General features: G+C 40.1%; 3 protein-coding genes across 4 annotated transcripts; all 3 read right to left on the minus strand.

Moving 5' to 3' along the window:
- Nucleotides 1–9,517: 9,517 nt before the first annotated feature.
- dynll2a (dynein, light chain, LC8-type 2a) lies at nt 9,518–13,514 on the minus strand. Of its 2 annotated transcripts, none has more exons than XM_022196807.2 (3): nt 13,345–13,514; nt 12,672–12,836; nt 9,518–11,326 (listed from the first exon to the last, which is right to left on the minus strand). In XM_022196807.2, the coding sequence occupies exons 2-3, from the start codon at nt 12,801–12,803 to the stop codon at nt 11,189–11,191; spliced, it is 270 nt and encodes an 89-aa protein (XP_022052499.1). In that variant the 5' UTR covers nt 12,804–12,836; nt 13,345–13,514; the 3' UTR covers nt 9,518–11,188. The 2 variants fall into 2 exon arrangements, with proteins under 2 accessions (XP_022052499.1, XP_022052498.1); XM_022196806.2 differs by having other exon boundaries at nt 12,672–12,839.
- Nucleotides 13,515–13,923: 409 nt separating this feature from the next.
- On the minus strand, nt 13,924–18,446 carry srsf1a (serine and arginine rich splicing factor 1a). Its single transcript, XM_051957808.1, has 5 exons — nt 18,010–18,446; nt 17,284–17,462; nt 15,748–15,920; nt 14,766–15,552; nt 13,924–14,351 (listed from the first exon to the last, which is right to left on the minus strand). Exons 1-4 carry the CDS (start codon nt 18,195–18,197, stop codon nt 15,355–15,357), a joined length of 738 nt encoding a protein of 245 aa, XP_051813768.1. The 5' UTR covers nt 18,198–18,446; the 3' UTR covers nt 13,924–14,351; nt 14,766–15,354.
- Nucleotides 18,447–20,166: 1,720 nt separating this feature from the next.
- On the minus strand, nt 20,167–23,590 carry aldoca (aldolase C, fructose-bisphosphate, a). The gene is made up of 9 exons (XM_022196808.2): nt 23,448–23,590; nt 22,460–22,599; nt 22,126–22,337; nt 21,959–22,013; nt 21,706–21,866; nt 21,532–21,615; nt 21,245–21,419; nt 20,947–21,146; nt 20,167–20,848 (listed from the first exon to the last, which is right to left on the minus strand). The coding sequence occupies exons 2-9, from the start codon at nt 22,569–22,571 to the stop codon at nt 20,765–20,767; spliced, it is 1,083 nt and encodes a 360-aa protein (XP_022052500.1). The 5' UTR covers nt 22,572–22,599; nt 23,448–23,590; the 3' UTR covers nt 20,167–20,764.
- Nucleotides 23,591–25,309: the final 1,719 nt, after the last annotated feature.

A 25,309-nucleotide genomic window follows, 5' to 3' on the forward strand; every position in this document is an offset into this window, starting at 1 on the left:
GTGGACTCTGGCCCTCCGTCTCCACGCTCCTCTGCTCATCCCTAAAATTAATTCATCCGCACATCTCTGTCCCTGGAACACCACATTAACCCCGACCACAGGAGGCATCCTGACGGAAAAAATGTCCTTCTCTGGCATCACGGTGAAACATCAGTTTGACCTTTCCACCCTGGACCCTCTCTGGGCTCCGTTCCCACCCTCACGTTCAGCTCCTCCGTGTTTTACCCGATTGCAACACAGACCATCTGATCACTTATCTTGAAGACTCAAAGAACTAAGAGAGTCAAAAACAATCACGATGTAAAACGTAATTAAGCCACCCTAAGCATGTCAGTTGTTGCTATGGCGCTGCAAGGAAGACTCATTTCAGAGGGTCACGCCACACTGGCTGCTTTCTGGAGGACAGAGGAACTGTAATTGGGGGCCATTAGCTGTTGCCCAAGACTAGTCATGCAGGGTTGGTTTGTAGATTGAGACATGGTGACTGCACAGTCCCACCGCCAGTGCCCCCTACCTGTGTGATCACCCCACCCTCCGACCTCCAAACCCCTTGCACTGCACGACCCCCTCTGGGCCCACCCCCCCACACACACACCACCCCCCACACACACACCACCACATACCTCCACATGTGCTTTGGTCTCGCATTGTCTTCAAACAGACCTTGAGCCAGGGACAGCAAGTCCCAACAGCAATCAAATAAAAAGCCACTTTTATAACAGCTTTAAACTTCTGTCAGGGCAATCTAAAGCCCATCAGTTACCTCACTGACAGCAGCACCTGCACCACCTTGCTGTAATCCAGAGTGAGCTCTACTTCACCTCTATGTGCACCTGTACCGTGGCTCTGGCTGTGAAACATTTCTTACATATGAAGAGCTAGAATATAACAAAATATTTTAATACAACACTGATTTAAGGATTTCACGTAAGAAATCATCATGATCCAGTCCCAAAAATAATGCTGTTTAAGAGATTATCAGTAATTCCTTTAAAATTATGAGCTTTTTCTGACTAACAGAAAAGCTAAGCTAAGTGAAGCTAAGCTGAATTCAGAAAAGCTACTTTAAATTAAAGCAAACTAAACCAAGAACCTTGGAAAAACTAAACTAAAACCTAATTAAAAGGTAAATGAAGCTCAAGGTATGATAGATAGGCTGAACAAAACTGAACTCGGATAGCAGAACCTGAGCTAACTGTGAAGCTATGCTAAAATGAGTTAAGACCGCTTAATGAGATTAATTTAAGCTAAACTTAGTTAAACCTGCCAATGGAGTAAGATACTGAATATTTTTCAGAGTAGATCAACTTGTGTGTAATTGTCTTTATTTCTTAAATCCTCTACACACCAGCAGAATCGAAATAAGGCCATTATCTCTCACTAGTATCAGGATGTCCCAGTTCCGTGAAGGCTTTTAGCCAGAATACTAGCTGTGTTCTTAGTGCACCCACAGAGCCAGTCAGTGAAGCTGCAGTTTCACAGTCGTCCTCATAAAGAGTTGCCCTGCTTTATGGCCCCGTTGCCCAACATCACATGCCTTCAGTCCTGGGATATGATCTGAGATAAGGCAAGAAAAAAAAGTTCCGAAACAAGTCCCTCTCCTCCTTTCTTATGCAGCTTTTTCAGGTACAAGACCAGAACAGGCACATGTTCAAACTGGTTTTTGAAATTATTGTTACAAAGTAAATAGATATAAATTCTACTGAATCAAACAAAGTCGGTCACAAGCTTGTGTCAATATTTCATCACATATCCAGTCTCATTTCTTTAGAAGATATCAAAGAAGGTCTGAATCACTGAGATGCCCTTATTGCATACAAGTTTTATAAATCATGTCTTGGTGATAAGCTGATTACCTTATCCTTGACAGCAGCGCACAGCGAGGGCAGTAAAGGAGCAGGATTACGAGGTGATGGTCCATAAAGGGTTTGGCTCAGATAAGGTGGTTTGTGGGATGACTTTAGGTCAGTAGAAACTGGGTTTTCTCACCGACATCCGAGGCCACCTCTGACACATATTACTGCAAAAACGCCAGTATATGTGGTCGTACATTATTGATTTCAACTGCAGTTTTGATGTGTAGTTTAAGCAGGAGCAACTTCTGTTCATGCATTTCCAGTAGTGTCCAACCAGACAAGGTCATAAAAACGCTGCGGCCCATGAAAGGCAGCCATTTCAACCTTTAACCTGTTCCTCACTTAGTCATTCAGGACGTTTGCCAAGATGTGAAATGACTTTAAAACAGAGTGTTATGTACTTGTTTGCATAACTTCATTGTTTTTTAAGCTGCTTTGTCATTAAAAACAGTAAAGCTGAGTTGTCTGTACTGCAGATTATTCCTTCATTTTCAGCTAGTCTGATCAACATTGTCACGCCAGAAGTCACAGGTGAAATTCCTCCCCGCTGAGTTCCACCTTTTCTAATCCTCACAATGGCTCTATTAATGAGCCTAATGGCATATGAGCGATACCACACCTGAGTGAAACTGCACGGGGTGACTGCTTCAGCAACTTCCTGCAATGCGATGCAAACCGCTGTGGCTGCAGTCCATTCGGAGGAAACCATTAGAACAAACTGCTCTCAGGTGCAGCAAAGCAGACCGGGCACGATCATTTATGAAGCACATCACCTCGGGGTGCCCTACGCAAGGACAAAGCTCAGATTGTCGGCATGCAAACCCTCCACCCAAGGAGCAGGACTCAGAGTTGTGAAGTCATGGAAAAACAAACAAAAAAATTTGGTATTTTTTTGGTGTCTTCATGATCAATATAATCAGTAACCAAGTCTCCTATTAGTCATGGGAAATTCCATTGTTTTCTGCAAACCTTCCTGTTGTGTTTCATAACAGCCTGTTGATGCGAATAATTCTCTAATAAAATATGTTTATGTGTCGAATAAAAATATCAATATAGATCTAAAATGAGCTGCATAATCAACCGGATTTTCTGTCTATCAGCTACAGTATCTCAATGGTTAGATACTGATGCTACATCATTCTAATTCTCTGTTACATTTGTCATTTTCTGATTATTAAATAAATGTTTAGCAGCATATTTGTGAACTAGAAAAAAAAGAAAATTCATGTTTGGTATATAAAGTTTTACCAGACAACAAACATTACAGATAGTACTCACAAGGAATCACACTTTCAACCATTTTTGTAAGTTATTTGGCTGTTTTTCAGTCCAAGAATTGTGATTATTCTCATTTTTCATTTAAGATTCACTGCATCTTTACTTTAGAGAGCAATCATAAGCTTCAGTCTTAAGCTTATACCCAAAAACACAGACACGAAAGAGACTCACAACATTGTCTGTGGTCATAATGTTAATTGTGTGCCTCTTTGTATATTTTTGGCCGACAAACACTTCTGATCTATTTGTCATCACTTTCTGTCTGGCTGTCACCATTTTGTCTCTCTTTGGGGTCATTTTGTTTCTTCGCTATATTTTATTTCATAGTTTTGTTTGTCAATTTTGTAGTTTAGTCTCCTTCTCAGTTTCACCATGAGTTTGTGGTCGTTCTGTCTCTCGAGAAGTGTTTTTTGCCTTCTTGCCGGTTATTTTACATCCTTTTAGAGACAATCTATGTCTTTGTAGCTGTTCTAAATTTGTAAGCTGCTTTGGATCTTTGTCACCATTTTGTCTCTTTGTAGCTCTTTTGCCTTAATGTATAAACGCTTTGGGGCCTTTTTCTAGTCACTCCGTCTTTTCAGTGTTGCATCTCTGTTGGCTTGAGTAGTGGCTCTGTGCTTCTTTGTAAGCCATTTCACTACTTTTTGTTGGTGTTCTATGTCTCTGAAGCTGTTTTGTCTACACTTTCATATCACTTTGGGTGTCTTTGTCGACATTTTGTGTGTCTTTGTTGTTGTTTTGTATCTCATTGCATTTCCTTTCCTCAGCTTCTAAATGGTTTTATACCTCTTTCTAGTCCCTCTTCTTCAGTAGTAGCTTTGTGCTTCCTTGGTAAGTCGATTCACATATTTTTGTTGGTGTTTTATGTCTTTGTGGCTGTTTTGTTGATACTTTTAAGTCACTTTGGGTCTCTGTCAACTTTTTGCATTTCTTTGTAGTCATTTGATTGAATTTCCAATAACAAATCTTACCAGTTCCTTCATAGTGAGGTTCTGTTCCATGAGCTCCTTGATGTCTTCAGCCTCTGGGCCTGTTTATCTCATTAAAAAAAGAAGAAAAAGAAGGAAGGAAGGAGATTTATCAGAAAGAGAAAGGTTTCCCTCTTGTGGTCAAATGTGGAAGTGCATATAAGAAAACTATCTATCTATCTATCTATCTATCTATCTATCTATCTATCTATCTATCTATCTATCTATCTATCTATCTATCTATCTATCTATCTCGCCAAGAATAATTACAGATTACGCATTTGGCTCAAGGCTCTCCATGTCCTACTACAGCTCAGTGTAAGACCGTGTCACTGTTTAAGAGTGAACAGTTATATAATGCTGCTGTTTAACGGATATAATGCTGTAATGTACATTATGTAAGGTGGAGAAAAAAAACCCTGTATCATTCAGACTGCACAAATCGGTATGGAATGCTGTTTTATTCTATATTACATAATTAAAAAATATGGCAGTGATATAAATCTAGAAGTAAATAAAGGCAGTCATATGAAAAATGTGTTGTTTTTTTTAGTCAGAGCCCATGTGTTTATTTATTTATTGCCTAATTTATTTACTTCATGGGCTTATTTTTTAAATTTCACTGGAATATTCATTTAGGATTTTTTTATATTTAATGCATGTAATATTGAATAAAATGGCATTAGATACTCAGGTCACACCATTAGCTCATAGTGTCTTTGCGCCTCATATATTTGCAATTTATATAGGTGGTTAATATTACATTCAAAAACGTTATTGATGGAATAGATGACTGTTTGATGGGTCTATGTATGTCTGTGTGTCTGTTGTGAGGTTAAAAAAATAAACTGTGCCAATCAGAAGTACTGAAAACAATAGTTAAAATTCATGCATGAGCTGAGATTTTCAGCTTAAAAACAGGAACAAAAAAATATCCAAATATATCTCACTGTCCTCCAAAACCATGTAAACATGGTGCCTAAACAAAAGCGCAAACAGACTGATGCCACATTGAGCATAAATGTGTTTTACATCTGTGTTATTTGTGCACTGGGCTATATTTTCACAGCTGTGCAGCTTTCACACTCTGCACGTTCATCCTGCAGCTTCCAACATACAGGGCAATGGATTCATCACAATAACAAAAGCACAGGTGTATTAATGTAGGCTGCATTCCATGTAGAGGAGGTCCTGCTTTTGTGCAAGCTGGTTCACTACAGTGGGACACTAAATGGAACTTTGTCACTGTGATGAATCAAAGTATCTGCTGTGTAAAGGCCACGGGAAATCAACATCACACAGGATGCAAACTGGAGATCATCCATGCAGAGAAAGAGTTCATTCTCATATCTGTGTATATTGTATGTTGACCTTGGGGAGAGAAAGAATACATGACTGCTGTTTACTGCTGTTTTTCAACCAGTAAATATTAGATATGAGTACAGAGGGACATCTTTTCATATTCAAGGTTTTCATCCAACAATGCATTCAAAGTGTATTTTCCCACACAATAACCCCACATCACGACCTAAACGCCATGTAACTGTGCCCCATGGGTCCAGTTGCTGCCATCAACACATGAATGTGCCACATTTTCCCAACATCCCTGATGTTTGAGTCTGAGTCATTTGCCTCCTTGTTATGCCGGTGTTAAGTCCGCCCACCGGTCATCTCACAGTCTATGAGGGATCCGCAGAGCACAAACATTCATCGCATCAATGAGAGCTGCGCTCCGGACAAAAGATGAGGGTATTTTCAGCCTCAGCCAGAACAACAGTCTGTTTCGTGCAATTAAGGTTATTCAAGTGTTTTTCAGATGGAACCTTCGAGGAGCCAAATATGTCACAGAAAAAGGAGCTTTCAAGACCACTCCTGGAACTGCATTTGAATCGTTAGTGGCATTATGAAATGGATATGAATTTGCTTTACAAGAAAGTTATCTCTGTATTTTTAAATGGAAGAAACCAGAATCAGAGAGATCTATGCCATTATTCATCCATTTACTTGTAAGTTGTAAGTTTTAAGGCCAGCGTTCAGAGAAATAACCTCAAATTGTGTCATTTAAATGATCAAATTCAATGTTTAAAGCCCCTTACGGGTAAAAATTTTATACTAATGTGTCTGTCATTTCCAGGCAGTGGAGGTTAGTTTCTTTGTCCACTCAATTACTGTAAATGTGAATGTGTTCTGACCATGAATTACAGCTGTGTGTGGGAAGATGGATGAAGGCAGCCAGAGGCTATGAAAGAGAAAGACAGGCAGGTATGTAGGGGGAGGAGGTGGTGATGGGAAAAACAAGAGTGTAAAACAGCAGTGAAGGTTTGGTTGGAAAAGCAGACAGGCTCTGACGCACTTCTGTTTAAAGTGTGAGTGAATGTGAGCCCATTATGATACATCTTGCTTTCAACATCATTCAGAGTGTCTGCGAAACAGGCAGGCTTTGATTCCTCCTTATTCATTCCACTTATTCGGGCTTCCTCACTCACCCAACAGAGCTGCAAGCAAAAGAAGGAACTTTTCAGCTTCAAAAATATGAAGAAACGATGACCGTCAAAGGAACAACGTCTTCCAGTTAACTCCAAAGAGTTTCTGATTTCATCCACTTTGACCTCAGTCTGTCTCGAGGAATTATTCATTAGTCACTTGTCCTTTAATTTGTCTGCTTTCTCAGCTCTGCCGGCTATGCGAGCTCTTGTTTCTACAGATTTCAACTTGCAGACATCACGTAACTGCAGCACCAGCTGAACACGTTACACAAGCCTACTCGTGCTGTTTTTATCAATGACAAAACAACTGCCCAGGGCATAAACAAAATATCTCCGCTGTGGGTCATATTGTAGGCTGTACAGTGAGCATTGGTTTTGCTGGGAAACATAAAATCTGTCATTTTTTCTTGTGATTACATTCTACTGTAATGCATACCAGTACATCAGCCCTGATCTTGATACATAATCTGTAGACTGAAGGGGTTAGTTTCTTCATCCACCTTCTGTCTGTCGCCATGAACCAAGTATAGGCAAGTTTTAATATCGGCCAAACAGCACAGACCGACAGGATGCTAATCAGTGAAATCAGCAGGCGTAATATATTCAGACATGGCTATGGATGGCACATTATTGAACACTAGTTGGTGCTTTATCAACTGGTTCCATTAACACAAAACACATTGATTTCTCTAAATGTAATTTACACTGAACTTAAATCAATCCTTTAGCTCTATATCACTGGTGGCCTTACAAGGGACATACTGTCTTTTAGTTACTAGTTAAAACTATCTGCATTCTACACTGTAAAAAAATCATGTAAAAAAAAAAGTGAAAATATGGCAGCAAGAATATTAAAAAATGCTATCACAAATTGTAAAAGAATAAATTACTAGCTGTAAGGAAACTGATTTTTGATGGTGACATCATGTACAGCTTTGGCCAATTTTTTCCCTTTTTTTTTTTTACAGTCAACAAGTAAATTAACTAAAGTTAAATTAAATAGAGTAATTTCTTTATTGAGGAATTGTATTTCTTACGTCTTTACATTATTTTTTTTTATCATACATTATTATCTGTAATTTATCCAGATGTGGAACATATCCAAAATAACATTTATTTCCTGAATAAACATAATTTTAAAAAAATAAAAGGAAAATATATGTAAATTCATGACATTTTTTCCTGATATAAATACAGTAAAAGAAATAAACAGTGCAATTTTGCTGTCCATCGTTCTAATAGAACAAATAATTAAGAAATTTTCATATGGTTATTATTTTAAGTTTTGGCCTGTTTTCAATGGTTAATAAGCAAATATGTACTTTTTGCTTTTACTGTGATTTTACTGCTTTCTACATGTAATTCTAATTTTACAAGCAACAAAACAGGAAAAAGTGGCAAAATAACAGTAAATTACTCAAAATGTTACAGCTACTAAAACGTGAAAATGTAAAAAAAAAACCAAAAAAAAACCCCCAAAAGTATTGTTGTAAAAGAGCATCATTTTAAAACTAATCTTTTAAAAAAAAAATATTAGCATGTTTACACTATTTCCCATAATGCACAATATATCTGTATTAGATCATCCTTGACAGGCAAACATTTTTCAGACACCAAACCATCAGCTTAATGCATGAAAGACTCTTAAATCAAACTTTCTAAAATGTGCATTTTCCAAGGATAAGTTAAAATAGGCCCAGTGACATCATAAGGGTTGTTTGTCTAATTGGGTGATCTTTTTTTTTTGGTGTTTTGATATTAGAGATATTTCATGTCATCAGGATAACTTTCTTCTGGTTTCATGAGACAGAAACAAGAAGTCTTCCTTTAATAATTTACTAAATATTGCATACATGAGAATTTGGACAAATGTACGTGTTCTAGTTTGTCATAAAGATTTCTAAAGAATGTGTTTTTGTGGTAAATCTGACACGACTCCAGTGCAGCATCAGTTTATCACAGCGCTGAGTGATGAGCAGCCATATGGGTAAACAGCACAACGCTACAGCGACTGATGTCATGGTTACGTGGTTGGTGCTCCTTGTCTCTGAGTGAAGGTCTCACACACTTGTTGCTATGGGTCGTTTCTCATTTATTCAGTGTAAACACATAATAAGCCAACACTATAGCCATACTATTAGACCTGCAGATTTAACCCATGAACACTGAAGCCTACACAGTGTCGCCTTCTGTTCTCAGTCTTATTCATCTCTATTAGTCATCTCACACCTTATAGATTTCTGATGTCCTCTTCTATTGTCCATTGTGTTTTGATTTACTGTAGAAATGCTATTTTTTCTTTATTTTCACACAATCACATAATGTAAATGTATAGTTGGCGAAAGCTTTAAAAGCATGATGGCTCTATTGTTTAAATTAATCTTGTTTGCTTGATTATAATAATGAATGTCTCAAGGTCTTGACCTTTTTTGAAAGCGCAAGCTCCAGCGAGGATCTTTCAGAACAGGCATAAGTATCAGAAATGTCCTAAAAGCTTGATCCGTTTTGCAACCAAAGTGCCAACACAAGGCACTAAAATGGAACCAGAGCTGCATCTTACAATTATTTCATGTGTTATCATTTTTTAATTAGAGAATTAGCTTCCATTGCAATTTTCCAAGTCCGAGGTGACTTCTCTTAATCCAGTCTGGAACTCATTTACACCCCCTGTCAAAAGTTTTAGGACACTTTCTCATTCAAATAAATTAGAACCTGTCCCAAAACTTTTGACAGGAGGTGTATTAAATTCACAGTCATATTAAACAGGAAAAAATATCACTAACAGCTTAGATGCAGTGGAATTTTTTTTAAAATATGTATTTAACTTTGTATTTATCACTTTATTCAATTCCTGTCCATTAGCTAATAAATTATTCAACTTGTGTTTTCAGCACAATGAGGGACAGCGAGAAAGTAAAAAGCCACAGTGTAATAAGTCAACAATTATTTTTTATTTAATCGAGTTTATACGATTTTGGTTCTGTAGCAACCTACTGGATATTTCTAATGAAGTGCAATTGTACTCAAGCCGGTTACAGTTGAGAGCAATGACAGGCACACGTTTTGTGCAAATTTAACAGCATTGGAACGGCTCCTACATATACACAGCAAAAATACATGCCAGAGGAAAAACAATACTAAATCAGTTTACATCAACAATAATTAGGAAGACATCCCTCGAAAAAAACAACATCAATCCAAGCTAACACTTTGAGAGATACACATTTCGCCCATAGCTGACATATGGGAGTGAACAACTGAGTAAACATTCAGTCTTTATGCACAGCAAGAAATGTGTGGTGTTACCCAGCTCCACGGACTAAAACCCTCCACAATCTGTCCTCCCAAACAACACATTAAATCAGAATCCAAACATCGTGCATTGCCATTTCAAACTAATTATACTGACAGTACAAAATGAAAAATCTGTGTTAGACAAAGAGATAAACCATCTTTCTGTTGCTTTAAGAAGTCCAAACTCCAAATGCTTCCACTTCTCCTGGCAGTACACTGGCAATGCAAAACTAAAGGTTGGGGGGCAACTTGAAAGTATCACAAGCCACATGAGACGACACGCCATCGGAAACACAAAGGAGGAGGAGTTGTAGCCTCGGTAAGAGCTTACTGCAGATGTTTCAGCTAAAACACCTTCTAACGCCGCTTCACAGCAATAACCGGGACAAGACTTACTTCGGTTCGGTCCAATACCTAAATACTCAAAAGTAAACTGTGAAATAATGCAAATAATTTGGCTCCAGTTAAATAAATTGTGGTTATTGTCCTCCAAACATGCAGGAACACGGGATAGTAAGACTGAAATCTGGGTAGGTGAGTTGGGAGATTGTGGAAAGCGGTCTGTAGCGTTAGAACTCGAACATTACAGGCTCAGGTCGCTCTATGTTCCTTCACAGTGAAAATCTAAGCGCTGACAAACTAAACATCCCCGGAAACGTCTGCACTGGCTCATGTTGGTTCCAAAATGTCAAGCGTGTTGGATGTCGTGACATCTTTTCCGAACGCGGCTGCTAAAATTCACTTCACTTGGGGATTTGCTTTAAATTGAAAACAATAGAAGTTTTGAACCACGTGCATCTCCAACACAACATAAATCCTGTAAATCCATAAAACGGCATTAATAAACTAAACTCAGAAAATGTTTGCCCCATTATTCAGCTTCTTTTCTTGATTAAATTCTCGATGATGTTAAACTGGTGCGCACAGCATGATGTTACCATCTAAACCAACGGAGTCTCATAACAGGGTCTGGCAAATGCCACTCGTGAAGGAAAGCAGATGCACCACTACATTCTACAGCTTTCCTTTTTATTTATACAATCAAGGGCCACATTGAAATCTTTTACAACCTAGAAGTTAACAGCATCAACAAAAACTACTTCAGTTGCATTCAAATGGCAACTATCGAAAAGTAAACTTACTGTAACATACATATTAAATAGTGTATAGTCCATGCAATTGCGCACGGCCGGTTTTGCATCGTTATGGTATGTCGTTATTAGTGTATGGGAGACATCAGCCACCAGTGCATTTCCGATTTAGGTTCAGGGGAGAATGAAACTCCTCAACACCCATCAGAAACTTCTCAGCCAGACTTGAAGAGCAAGATGGCCACTTGGCCCAAATAGAAGTAAATGAAATGCTTCGTCTCGTGGGTGACGTAGCTGCCGAAGTTCCTCCCGACGATGCAGTGCCAGGTGGGGTTGTACTTCTTGTCAAACTCCTGCAAAGGGACAAAAAGAGGAGATTAGATCCAGAACCAGTGACTGCAAAGTGTATTATCAGTCGTACAAACTGCAGCCAGGAAGAACTTGGCTGTCACTGAGAATATTGTGGTTTGAAACTAAATTTTATTTCCAGTAAAGATTAATCTGATTATTAATCTGACATTAAATCCTATTAGATTGTCAACAAGTCCAAGGTGAGCTCTTCAAACCACCTATTTTACAGAGGCAACAGTCTGAAATCTTAACATTATAATGCTTACTATCATGTATAAGCAAAAAACACCAAAAAATAAATAAGCTAATCAACTATTTGATTTACGTTCTGCAGCTAAAAATGCCCAAATAACTGATAATTACAGCTAATTTGCGCTTACATTTAACAATTTTTCCACCATGAAGAAAAAAACTGTACAGATCCCAAACAAGACCGTTTAGAAAAATAAAATAAATGCACGTGGAACAAATTGAGGGTGAGTGTGGATGAAAATTTGGAACAGCAACAGGCATAAACTCACATCTGTTTGGGCCAGCTGTGCAGAAAAAAACCCAGCATAACACATGATTTCACTCTGGCGTAAAGCTCATCATTTGCTTGTATGTAATATATATATATATATATATATATATATATATATATATATACACAGCGCCCTCCATAATTATTGGCGCCCCTGGTTAAGATGTGTTGAAAGCCTAAAAATAAATTCAATTTTTATTGCAGAAGCATACTCTCACACTTAAAATGGTAGAAAAATGTATTATAGGAGAAGATTAGGTGCTGCTTTGTTGGCAAAAGGGGGTTGTACAAAGTTTTAACATTAGGGGTGCTAATAATTGTGGAACACATGATTTGATGTAAAAGAATTATTTCTTAATGTGTGATTTTTTCCCTCACTGAATAAATGCACCTGAATTAAAGGTTGATTGTCCTTTTTTTCATTGTGGTCCTATATTATTTAGAAAAAAACTGAATTTATTAGAAGTTAAAGAACCCATCTTAACCAGGGGTGCCAATAAATATGGAGGGCGATGTATATCCCATTGTTTTTAGGAATTGTATGAGCATTTTGTGCCTTGGGATCCCAGTTTTCTTCACTAAAAGCACTGTGACTGATTTGGATGCTCATGTTGGGGAATCTGTGTAATACAAAAACATATAGAGGTCTTATTGTGGTGTCAAGTTGAATTTTGTGCAAACGAGGCCTTGGAGGAGGATTTGTGGACTTTGGCAATTTAAAAATCCCGGTTATGGCCTTGATGATCTGCAGGCTGAGCAATAAATAGATCCGAGCCAACAGGAGGCTGTGAATGTGCAGATCATGTAGATCCATCCCGTCTCACCTTCTTGATGTAGGCTGCAATGTCCTTCTCTATGTTGTACTTCTCCATGGCCTGGGTGGCACAGTCCACCGCGTCCTGCTGCATGTCCTCGGACATGTCCGCGTTCTTGATCACAGCTTTCCTGTCAGTCATGGCTGAGGAGGATGAGGAGGGTAATGATGATGCCTGCTGAGGAAGAGGAGGGGGGGGGAGCACGTTCACTCCGACGTACCGCACTGAAAATTAACACCGCACGTGGTGATGGGGATGGTTTAGGCCAAACATCAATCAGGGAAAAAAAAACCCTGCTCGTTTCGCACATTTTTGCGCTTATCAGAAATTCACAACTTGCGCTTTATACACTCTTAAAAAAAATTACTATTATCTTTATTCTTAAACTGCACGATGACAAGAGCGTTGCATAGATTGGCTGCGAAACTTGATACAGGTGGAGTTAAATTACTTGGCAAAAAAAAAAATCACTTTCACATAAAAAGCATCTGCAAAGTAGCAAAATGTATCCGGTGAATTATACGCACAGGAAACACACGCCTCCCAGTAGCTCCGCTGACACAATCCAAGCAACCGAAATGCATGAAGATATACAGTAAAACATCCCCATCATGAGGGAAAGTCGAATCACAAATGTGGCATGCAAGTGTTTGGATTCAACACGAGGAAAACTACAACTCACCTAATCTGGAGCACTTCTTGTTTCCAAAATTGTGTCTCTCCCGCGGTCGGTGGGGAAGGTTTAGATGATGCTGCGGCTAATTGCTTTTTAAAGATTTACACAATAAGCATGTAGGTAGGTTGAGCTCTCTGCTGTGCTCCAGCAGCTCCCCGCCCTCTGCTGCATGCTGCTCCCTGCCATTGGCTGGGCCGCAGCCTCCCCGCGCGTTGCAAGCGTTTTTCTCCTGCTCCTGTCTGCCGGCATCTTATTTCATCCCACAATGCATCATTCACAGTGCACGCCACTGACTGTGGGCTAAAAGGAAACGAGACCTTGGCTGTAGGTAGGTATCACTTGGCTGCGCGTAAAGCCCTTTTTTCATCAGTCACCGTCACAGCTGAGACACCGGAGCTTTGAATACTGAACACGTGTGTTAGTATCGTGTTAGTTCGCTTTATGCAGACAGGAGGCTCATTTCTGGCTCCACTTTCCTCATATTTACACATTTGTGCACCGCTAGGAGGTAAATTTCTTATAACACACACACAGACCATATCAAGACATGAATTTATGCTTGTTGCAAATAAAAACAAACTAAAGTTTCCTTGTTTGAAAGTGTTTTTTATTGAAAATGCTAAGAGAAAAAAGTAAGATTAAGCAAAATAAAACATACAAACTACTCCCAAATGAAACCCCTTTCCCCAACCTCCCCAATTTTTAATTCCTTCATACCAGGCATCTACGACTCCATCCTTTGATCCAACTTCCTGGTCCTCAGTTTTCGTTTTCTTGTAAAATAAAGCCATTATCACTGAAAAACTTTAGGCAGGGGGGCCTAATCGAGAGAAAAAAAAAAAACAAGAGTTGCTCTGGGACTCCCGTTAATTAGTTCTGAATCAACTCTCATTTGAATCCTGGAAAAACTGCTCCCGTTTCCGAGCATCCATCCTTGCCTATCCCTTCCCTAATCGATCCACTCATCCAGCTCCAAGGATTGGGATCCACTGAGCCACTCCTCCAATCAAAACCTTGAAATACCAGGAAGAAAATCAGAGGCAGACTGTTAGAATAAAATGTCAAAATTTTAGGGCCTAATTTTTTTTCTATGTTGAGCACTCATGTCAGATCAAGAAAAAAAAAATGCCACTGAGCACAAAAAACCTATCACTCCCTGAAGTTAACATTTTAACCAATGAGGACATTAAAGTTAAAAGTGGGACGCTTTTGCAACAAGGCAGTGATTCAGACTTTTACATTTGACAGCAAAGATGTTACACTTACATCACAACACTTGATCTAGGACTGCTTATTCTGTCACAGGCCAGAGTAGCATGTTAAAAATTGTTTATATATAACAAAGTACAGCACATATGGCTTTGTTAAATGACATGCATGACATGGCAACCGATCAAAACGTTCAATTTATGGAATATGAAGCATACCATTGCCTCGACCTGATTGCTCCTAGATGTCCTATCCTGACCATACAAATGAAATGTGCTCCACAATGGTTTTATTCCAAATCACTTTAATCCTTCTCTTCAGATGTCTAAAGGAAGACACAAGGGTAAAATACAGTTAAGCATTGGGCTCCCCGTCCAAACAGCCCACCCCACATATCCAATAAGAGAAGCTATTTTTTTTAAAAAAGAAAAGAAAAAGAAAGAACAAAAAAAATATTCAATTTTCAACACTTGCAAAAACATTGAGTGCAGCTCAAAACAACTCAACATTTTTGAAGTTCAACACAGCACAACTTCTTATTTTGCAAAAATTGAGAGGACAGAAAGAAGGGCGAGAGGGAGAAAACAAAAGGACAAAGCTGCAGGAGAGGGGAAGGGGGAAAGGTCGAAAGGAGGAGACGGGAGGAAGGAGGGAGGGGTGTACATCTACATACCAAGATCATCCACAAGGACATCGGGACAAGAAATGCCAAAATTAAAAATCAATAGCTGACATCTGGAGGAACTCATAAGAGGTAAAAACAGGAGGGTATACATCAAAAGGGCAACACATCGGTGGTAGAAAGGTTTAGGAACGGGAGCGAGAACGGCTGTGACGAGGCGAGTAGCGGGGCGATCCTCTGCCACGGCCACGGGAATTGCTGCGACTGCGGCTGGCGCTGCGACTGCGGCTCCTGCTCCGGCTGCCACGGCTGCGTGAGCGAGATCTTCCGTAACTTGGGCTGCGGGGACCATCTAATTTCACACGAATGTAAGCAGTCTCTCCCTGGCGGACACAAGAGAACTTGACATTGAAAAGACAACATTCCTGCCTATGGTGGAAATACCATAGATGGAGAAAGAAAACAAAAAAGAAAGAAGGGCCGGGAGTTGTTCAAATTGGTGTGCATTTCCTGAAGTACTCACCTCCACACAGCAAAGACACATTATCCATGACAGTTAATCAAATCAGTACACATACCTCATGGGAGCGGAATTTGGTGTTGTCCAGCTTTCGAACGGCATAGGTCATGTCCTCTTTGCGCACAAACTCTACAACTCCGGTTCCATCTCTGTAAACGTCGGCGTAGCACACGTCGCCTGCCTCACGCATGTGGTCCTTCAAGTCCTGCCAGCTGCCGCTCTGAGGGAGCCCTGAAAAATAAGACAAACATATTGTCAGCAAACACATGAAGAACTTCCTACTAGTGTTTATGTGCAAACACATCAACATTTACAAGAATTATTTGTTTACCTAAATGGTAGATGACAGATTTAATGATATGACCAAAGTTTAACTATAGCTACACAAATTAAGATCCAAAGTCATGGAAATTGGCTTTGCCTGAGCAAAAATATTTTACTAACTTTAACCTTGTGCCTCTTGCTTTAACATATTTTTCATGTATTGCAGCCAACTGTCACAGGCTATGCTGTGACATTATTGGTGGAGGTGTAGTCCACCACTCTCTTCCCATTTATTTGTATACATTTATTAAAAAAAAAAAAAAAAGATTTATTCTACTTTTGGTGTACTTTCCTCAAATTTAATTAGGAAAAGCAGGTGAAAAATTTACATTTTTAGCACAACTCCAGCTTACATACGATCTTATTTGTGTATATCATTCTTCATTAGCCCCATCTGATAAGAAAAAACATTAAATTAAGTCTAAGGTTACTTGGATTATCAATTTAGTGTCTAAACGAAAAGAGAAGGTAGGTACATATGCAATTACCTAATGTGTGAAAATGCATTCTTACAACTTACTTTTATCCCACATCACTTTACCCCTATCTAACCCCAGCTTCCATATTCTCCCTAAATTTCTTTGACCTGAAGTGCATTCTTCGACTTCGATTAGATCAAATGTGATTGATACAAGTGTTTAGGAATCTATCTTAAGTTTGCACGCATAACCCCCATATTTCAGACTTTTACTTCCCTAAATGTAAACCATATCTGAAAAATTTGTCCAATTTTTTTGCTGAAGAGTCAGTTCAGTTAAAAATTTAAATGCTGAAACACTGTAATTGAGGATACAAATGCAACATCTTCACATTTTTATTACTACTTTATTTAACTTGCCACTAGAATGTGCTATATTTAGAAGCTACTACTGAGCCATGAATGACTGACTAGTTTCAGTGTGTGAGATTGTTGACAGACATGACCTATCATTTGACTGCATTAATATGACTTTATTTACCTTAACATAGCTGATTATGCCTTGTAAAAAGTAACACGTCACAATTTATATCCCAAAGTCCTTGCACTATATTTAGACCAGTTAATGAATGATGGTTTGTGGAAATGAGCCATCATGTTTTCAGCCTATTACACTATAAATATTAATTACAGGTTTAAAAAATTAAATCTGTCAGAAGGATCTCACATGTGATCCGAACTGCCCAGCTCTAATGTGTGGTAATCTAAAGTTATCTTGCAAAGTGCCAGCAATGGAGAAGCTACCCTAATAGTGCTGTTGACAAATTAATGACTGACTAAATGCCTGCTTACCCGACACAACGACCCTGTACTCGGATCGTCTGGACGGTGGCCCGTATCTGCCTCTTTGTGCCCCGCCAATCCCACCGAAGCCGCCTCTGGAGCCCCTGCCGCTCCGTGGAAACTCCACACGCAGTCTGTAGCCGTCGTAGTCGTAACCATCACGCCCATAGACGGCATCGTCGGCGTCCCTGTTTATTAAGGAAAGTAAACAAGTAAGCGCAGCTGCACCACAACAGCATAGAGGGCAGCGAGGTGTATTCAGCCCACACATGCAGGGAGACAGTCAGCCATGTTAGCGGCTAGCCTGATCTTAACGTCCGCTAATCCGTCGTGCAGACGCACCCAGAACAATTTCGGATTTAATTTGCATGCAGAGAAACTTCTCGGTGCACAGGAAGCACAATGCTGCCAAGTTAATACACGATCAGGCGTAACGGTGTGAGCGCCTGAGTTAAACTGCAAACCAGAAACCGAAGCAATGTGGGTGTCCGTGTTAACAACATGGACACATTAACAGCGCCATGCAACGGGAAACAGCAAAGCGTTGCTTTAAATGCAGAACTACGTGGAATATATCCAATTGGAAGCTTTATAATAGAAACTGATAGCACACAGTACGTTATGGAACAATGTAAACGGAGTCCAGGGAATAGTCTGAGCCCGTTAGCACGCGAGCTGGTTAGCAACACAATGGGGCAGCCTCGGGCCCGGCAAGGCTAACAGTTAGCTCCTTACCGCGGGTCCTCGAATTCAATAAAGGCGAAAGGCGGCCCTCCTCTCCGGTTCTTCAGGTCGATGTCTCGGATCGTCCCGTATTTGTAGAACACGTCCTCCACATCTTTGGTGCGGATGTCCGGGGGCAGGTTTCCAACGTAAATTCGGCAGTCGTTGTTCCCAGCAGGGCCTCGCACGACACCCGACATCGCGGCTACGAGCTAACTGAAAGCTTGACGTTAGGCAAGATTACAAACTGCTGCTATGGCCTCACCGAGATTACGTTCCAGGCGCCCGCAAGTCGTCGAAACGTGGAGAGAAACCGGCCAAGTAAGCGGCGATACACGCGCCAACGTGCAGGTATCGTGCGGACAGACAATACGGTGGACCAAGCGCCCACTGCCGCTGTTTTTTCTTCAGGAACCGCGCTCCTTTGCCGACGCATGAATACCAGAGACGCCGCAGCCGGATGTGACGCATCCGCCTCACAAAATAGTCCGTCAGCATGAGCAGGTGTCCATCAGCAATTAATCGGTTTATTGCTACTGACAACGTAACATGCAGAGATATAATAGTAAAGTTCAGTTTAAATATATCTCTTTATTTATTGGTTTGATATGCGTCCACGGCAAATACTACAAATTAAGTACTTTTGTGAGGTACTTGTACTTAAGTGTTTCCATTTTTTCTGCCTTATGCTTGTACTCCACTACATCAAGTTTAAAACTTTTCCTTATTACTTTTTGCGTACATATTTTATTATTTATACAAACTATAGCAGTTAGTCAAAATGATGTGCCCCACTACAGCTAGTTTAAAGCTTTATTTACTATTTATTCTGTAGATTTGTTCTATTTAAGCAACATATAACAGCAAATCATTAAGTACTCCACTACATCTAGTTTAAATCTTTAATTACTAGTTACTTTGTAGATTTTTTTATTTTTTAGACACGATTAAACAGCAAGCAAAGATGATGTACTCCACCAAATGTAGTTTAAAGCTTTAAGTACTAGTTACTTTGTAGATTTTTTATTATTTATACATGATTAAACAGCAAGCAAACAATGCTGTTTTAATGTAGACAGAATAAGATAAAATATAAATTTATGAATCCAGAAAAAAATCTTTGTGCCAAACGTTCCTCAGGAAAAAACAGATACCAATTTAATTTAATTACTAGTGAGCACTCAGTGAGCACATCATTTTACTCTTTCTATGACATCTGGCTTCTAAAATAACTTATTATGTGATAAGATCTTGCCTTTTCTATTGCCGAAACTACACAATTATCTGGCATCTTGTTTTTATCTTGCAACTGTGTATGTTATCTGGCTAAAGAGATCATTGAGAGTTACAGCTTTGACCGTTTTACCCCCCTTTTTTTAGAAACAGAAGCTAATCAGTGCCTTAAGACAGACCTTTTCATGCATTTTGTCAAGCGTGGAGTTAAATCAAAAGGTGACATTGAGCAGTTTTATAGTCGAGTTTCTATGGGATCACATAATGTAATTATATTTCTACAATTCTACAGTTTCATTTAGCAGACCCTTTATTCCAAAGTGACGCACATCTGAGAGTAGATACAACACAAGTAAGGATCTAGTCAGCAGAAAACAACCTGGAGAAATTCCATAAACCAAGTTTAAATGTGGTAAGAGGAACATGGTGCCTTCAGGCAGTGCAGATGTAATAGGATATTTTTTTTTGCAGTCTGTCAAGTGCAAAGATGTTCAGTGAAGACCTGCCACTTTAATCTTTTCTTTAAGACTGAGAGAGACTCTGCAGATAGAACAGAGTTTGGTAACTTGTTCCACCACCGGGGAACCACAGAGGAGAAGAGTTTAGCAATGGACCGGCCATGCTCTGGTAGTTTTATTATCAGGCGCCTTATGTTGGCCGAGCGTAGTGAGCAGGAGAAGTGTAGACCTAAATGAGAGAGTTCAGATAGAAGAGAGCTGTTTTCATTGTAGTTTTGAATACAAGAGCAACTAGAATCCAGTGAAGCAATCTGAACACGTTGGTTATGATCCCATGATTATCCAGGAAACTAAGCAATTAAAATATAGGGGAGTGAGGAGGAGACTTAAAAACCCTTACTGTATGGAATATTCTTCACAACATGTCAATCAGTGCCTGTAATGAATCTGATACCTCATAAATCCACATAAAACAAAGTTTCTAAACCAGCTTTTACTGGAACACTTTTATTGCTTAAATACTTTCATTCAAACTATGTTAATCACACTATTACACAGAAAATGCTACTGAGAATGACAACACACATCACACGTGTTGTCCGTTGCCCACTGACTGCAGATGCAAATTAGCTTGAAGCTAATTCTCATGCAATATTTCTATTTGTGCACGTTCATCATTAAATCGATATTTAAATTTCACTCAGCCACACACACAGAAGCTTCGCGCAACTTGACAAGGCTTCCACATAATAAATAGGGAATTACATCACACACACTCTGTCTTCTCCACTATTTAGTAAACTTCTGACATAAACTAAAGTTACTGCTCTGTAGTACTGTGATGCTAACTTCAGGGTTTTAAAGCATCAGTCGTGGCTCTGTCACATAACACAAGTACAGCAAACATCTTCCATTCAGTACATGCATTAGAAATACCCGAGGCCATGTTCTGATTGTCCCCAGTTATCAAGGCAAGAAAACATGTTGAACAGCATCATGTGTGTCAGTATTCTAAAATAATCTACATTACATTCAATACATCTTGTTACGATATGGAAGAATACAAGCTATACTGTTCAATATGCATGACAGGAGCCATAGATGCGCTGACCGGCGTCACCGTGGTTATCGTATTTCCCCTGACATGCCAGACTGTTCACCTGTGGACAGAAGAGACAGTGAAGAAGAGCACAGACAGCATGTTAAATCACACGTTAACATGGGTTGTGTTTGTGCAGTAAATGAGAGTTTAAAGCACCTCTGCCCTCTTGATGAACTGCTCAGTGGCGGCTTTCTCGTTCTCTTTGTGTCCTCTCCAGGCTCTGAGTGCAGACGCCTGCAGGGCTCGGCCAAATGAGAATGTCAGGATCCACGGTTTGGCCAGGGGGCAGTTGTTGATGGCATTGAGGTGGACAGAAGCCTCCTCTTCGCTCTGGCCGCCCGAGAGGAAAGCAACTCCTAGACGACGGGGGTCAGCAGAAAATACAACCAGTTTGTTCTGTTTCTGCAGACTTTATACATTTCTGGTTCAAATAATCCACACTTGGCAGATTTACCTGTGACTGCTGGGGGAACAGTGCGGCGTAGGGCAGTGACGGTTGCCATAGCGACCTCTTCTGGGCTGTACTTGGTGGAGCAGCTGTGTCCAGGTGTGACCATGTTGGGTTTGAGCAGAGTTCCTTCCAGGTAGACGTGATGGTCTGACATGGCCTTGTAGACTGCAGCCAGAACCTGCAGCACAAGTTTAACACAGAATTTCTTCAGAATCAGTCCAATGTGTCTGACCTTAGCAACAAAATCACACGTCTGGGGACATGCAGCATGCAAGGAAAAAGAAACCCACCTTCTCAGTGATGTACTGGCAGCGTTTCAGGTCATGATCGCCATCGGGCAGAATCTCCGGCTCTATAACGGGCACGATGCCATGCTGGCCAACAGACGAGAGACTATTAATACCACTGAGGTGCATTATATCCCAAAGATGAAGCTATTAAGCTGTACAATATTGAGTCCTGACCTGCTGGCAGATACTAGAGTAGCGTGCAAGAACATTTGCGTTTTCTGTGATGGCCAGTTTAGATGGATTGGCGTCACTGATCTTGAGCACACAGCGCCACTTTGCAAAGACGGCTCCATCCTTTTTGTACTGTGCACAGCGCTCTGACAGTCCATCCAGACCTGAGGAGAAAGGTTACAAGGTTCACTGTAAAGGAACTGCTATAGGTGAATTAGTTAATATTACTACCTATTACTGGTTGAACTGGTCTGACCCTGTGTGGTGGTTTCCCCACAGGTTCCTGCCAGAGGAACAACACCTTTGTCAACCTGAGGAATAAAGAAAGCATTAATAATTGCTTTTTGCTATTAAAAAAGTCAACCAATTATCATAAAAGTTGGTAGAATATGGTGTATATCATTTAGGACTGAGCTGCCAGACCTTTACGCCCACCAGGATGCCCCGGTCCCTGATCATTTTGACAAAGGGAACGCCGTTATCAGAGTGCTGGTACAGCGTCTCATGGAAGAAGATGACTCCTCCGATGCAGCTGTTGATGCGATCGTCTGCACTGAACAGGATCTGGCGATACTGCCGACGGTTCTCCTCTGTGTTCTCCACTCCGACCTGGGCCAGACGCTTCGCCATGCTGCCTGCAGGTGATTCATAGTGTGTTAGGTGCATACAAGACATTAGTATCCACAGCTGGGACTTTGTTCATGCACCTGCACCATGAATACACGTTTATAGTAAAGACAGAAACGGTGCTACAGACCCACAGACTCATCTGCAGCCAGGATGCCCTTCCCTGGAGAAACTATGCGTAGAGCAGTTTCATGCAGCTCCCTCTTCTGAGCCTCGGAGAGTGTTGGGAACTGGTGCGTCATCCTGACTGACTGACTGTCCAAACAGCCTCTAGTGGAAAATGTGACCTTATGATTATTCACTCATTAGAAAAGGACAGATGCAGTGCCTTCATGAAGTTTAAAGCAGAAAATGTCTTCGTCTGTGTAGGTTTTCAGTCATCCAGGCCATGGTGAACCTATAGGAGCTTCAGAATAAAACCACTGGACTTCTAACAGACAATTCGAGTTGCTTTTTACTGAAGCTTTCTTCACTTTTTTCCCTCCCATATTTTAAACTTTCCTCCCTCTTTCTCTGTCTTTCATAAAGGATGTAGAACTAGTTTAGGTTCTTATTGTTATAATGGGTTACACTGAACCTGCTGAAGTAACTACAGTGAAGATGCAAGTCTAAAAAGATGACACTCCATGCAGCTGTCTGGGTTTTACAGCCAAACGTGAAATTTAAACACAATAATGGAAAGAAAAGATTTATAACATTAATTTCCTATAATTTTAGTCCTAGAATTTGATGCAATTCATATATGATTGATTCCCATGTGTTACAGCAGCACATGGAAAAGGCTACAGCAGAAACTGAGGCAGAAAAAGTAAAAAACTGATTGCAGGCATGAAATTTTAGAACTGCTGCATGCAAAAACGACTCAATTTTGGTGTGAAATCTTCTAAAATAGTTCAAATATGGAGTCAAAAGGTGCACAAAGATTCATTCAGCAGAAACTGAGGTATAAAAAGTAAAAAACTGACTGCAGGCAACAAAATTTTAGAACTGCTGCATTCAAAAACAATCAATTTTGGTGTAAAATAATTTGAATATGGAGTCAAAAGGTGCGCAAAGATACATTCAGGAAGCAACATGATTGAGGTACAAGCCTCCAAAGAAGAGATAAAACTTCTTACCTGGAGGTGAAGTCAAACCCGTCCCGTCCACAGATGTGATGAGCACTGATGGATCCTCTGTGTCAGCTCTAGTTTGTATCCAGCTAAAGTGTGTCACACCTCAGAGGCCGACACCTCTGGGCGGAGCTTCAAAGCCCACCTTTGCTCCACATACATCAGAAAAAACTTGATGATTCATTGTTCTATTTAAATATAGAGACTTTTTTTTGTTGTTGTGTGGCTCCTCCGTTTTTTGTCTGATGCAGCACTTTTCACATTTCATCCATCACTTTGCAATGACTCACTCAATTCAGTGCATATAAATATGCAGCGATGCAAATAAGTCTGTTTTTAACTGTGTCTGCTTGACTGCTTTGGCTCCATGTTCAGGCTGCTTGTGAAATATCAAATCATGTATTCTGTCAGAACCCTCTACCCCTATAGCAACCTAATTTAGGCGTTTAACCACACCCCGTGGCGGGCTATTTTTACTTTAATTAGTAAAAATGTGCCCAGAGGAAGGTTCCAAGTCTCCTGATAATTTGGTCCTCACCCTGAAAAAAATTCGGTCTCAGAGCAATTCATGCACTCAGTGGCTTCTCTTGTGAGCTTTAAACTGTAAAGAATGTGATGGAACGTTTCTGAAATAGAATATCATTTTCCAGGTTCCCATCAATGTAAATGAACATGGTAATATGGCCCAAATAGAAGGAAAAGAGGTCAGCTAAATGGAGAGTTTCCACTTTTTGGGGATTTTTGTTTCATTTTTATGTTGCTCTGACTTCTGGTGGAAAGTTAAAACAAATATTTATTACTTCAAATTTCATATAAATTACATTTGCTGTAAAATGCAAGGGAAATTATGCTTCTTTCAGCTGAACAGGATCAGTTCTTTGCGGGCAGACCTGGTTAGGTTTGTCCATCAGCCTCATTGTGAGCTGCATTCAGCAAACTGCTGGTTTTCTGTTGTGTCTTCAGTTATGTAATGCTGCTGTTGGGTGGAAACAGCTCGCCAGCATTTCAGGGGACTCCTCTCATCACTATTGTGGGTCAGTGTGCCTCTGAAACTAGATATGGGTCACTGGACTGCCTGCCACTGTAGAGCCACAACACAGACATGGCGGACCTGTCTAAGACAAAGGCCTGAGAGGGAATTCAATGTCAGGAGGCAGCAGGAGAGAAGAGGAGGAGGAGGAGGAGTCGGTGCTCTTCCCATTCAGGAGATGCAGTTTAAAATAGCTGCACGTCTTCAAGAAGTACAGCAATTATATGTGACGGCCCCCGCTGGGACATTCCACTTTTTTTCCCCTCTGTTACCTAATTAAAAGCATCTAATGATGATACTTTATCTGGTTCTCAATTTTCGGTCCCATTATGGTTGTCCTCGATGGGTTTGTGAGCGCTCCTCTAAATAGGCCAACCCCAGGCTGAAAGTTGGCCAAAATATATCCAAGGACAGCATTCATACACCTATAGCTGATCTAAGACGAGCACAAAGCAGAAAATACAACAGGAATAATTCACTAAACTGTGGTAGACGGTGAAAGGAAATTGTTATTATGACATTAGATTCAGGTTCTTTCTACATTTGATTATGTTATGCCTTCATAGAGACAAAATCCTGAAACCTGACTAATAGAAGGCCATTTATTCTGTTTTCATGCTTTTTTGTTTTGTTGTTATTTCAAACTGTACTGAATGGATATTTATGGATCTTTTTTTTTTTTTTAGATCTGTAGGATTTTATTGCACTTTTCAAATCCAGTCCACATCAATGCGATTTAGCCTCTATATTTAATCTGCAGCTGACTTCGGGAATGAAATTATTTCACAACAAGATCTACTCAGTAGCTGATCTGGAGCTTTTGACTGCAGCACACAAA

Source organism: Acanthochromis polyacanthus, chromosome 13 (assembly GCF_021347895.1).
Source record: "Acanthochromis polyacanthus isolate Apoly-LR-REF ecotype Palm Island chromosome 13, KAUST_Apoly_ChrSc, whole genome shotgun sequence".
NCBI classification, from domain to species: Eukaryota; Metazoa; Chordata; class Actinopteri; family Pomacentridae; genus Acanthochromis; species Acanthochromis polyacanthus.

What these genes read in the sequence shown, in the direction of transcription:
- dynll2a (XM_022196807.2), bottom strand. Translation starts at nt 12,803, where the DNA reads ATGACTGACAGGAAAGCTGTGATCAAGAACGCGGACATGTCCGAGGAC. An exon ending in TTGCAGCCTACATCAAGAAG is followed by an intron (nt 11,327 to 12,671) that starts GTGAGACGGGAT and finishes GTCCCTTTGCAG; the next exon opens with GAGTTTGACAAGAAGTACAA.
- srsf1a (XM_051957808.1), bottom strand. Translation starts at nt 18,197, where the DNA reads ATGTCGGGTGTCGTGCGAGGCCCTGCTGGGAACAACGACTGCCGAATT. An exon ending in GTACAGGGTCGTTGTGTCGG is followed by an intron (nt 15,921 to 17,283) that starts GTAAGCAGGCAT and finishes CTTATTTTTCAG; the next exon opens with GGCTCCCTCAGAGCGGCAGC. An exon ending in CCAAATTCCGCTCCCATGAG is followed by an intron (nt 15,553 to 15,747) that starts GTATGTGTACTG and finishes TGTGTCCGCCAG; the next exon opens with GGAGAGACTGCTTACATTCG.
- aldoca (XM_022196808.2), bottom strand. Translation starts at nt 22,571, where the DNA reads ATGACGCACCAGTTCCCAACACTCTCCGAGGCTCAGAAGAGGGAGCTG. An exon ending in GGCTGCAGATGAGTCTGTGG is followed by an intron (nt 22,338 to 22,459) that starts GTCTGTAGCACC and finishes AATCACCTGCAG; the next exon opens with GCAGCATGGCGAAGCGTCTG. An exon ending in TGTTCCCCCAGCAGTCACAG is followed by an intron (nt 21,147 to 21,244) that starts GTAAATCTGCCA and finishes CCCGTCGTCTAG; the next exon opens with GAGTTGCTTTCCTCTCGGGC.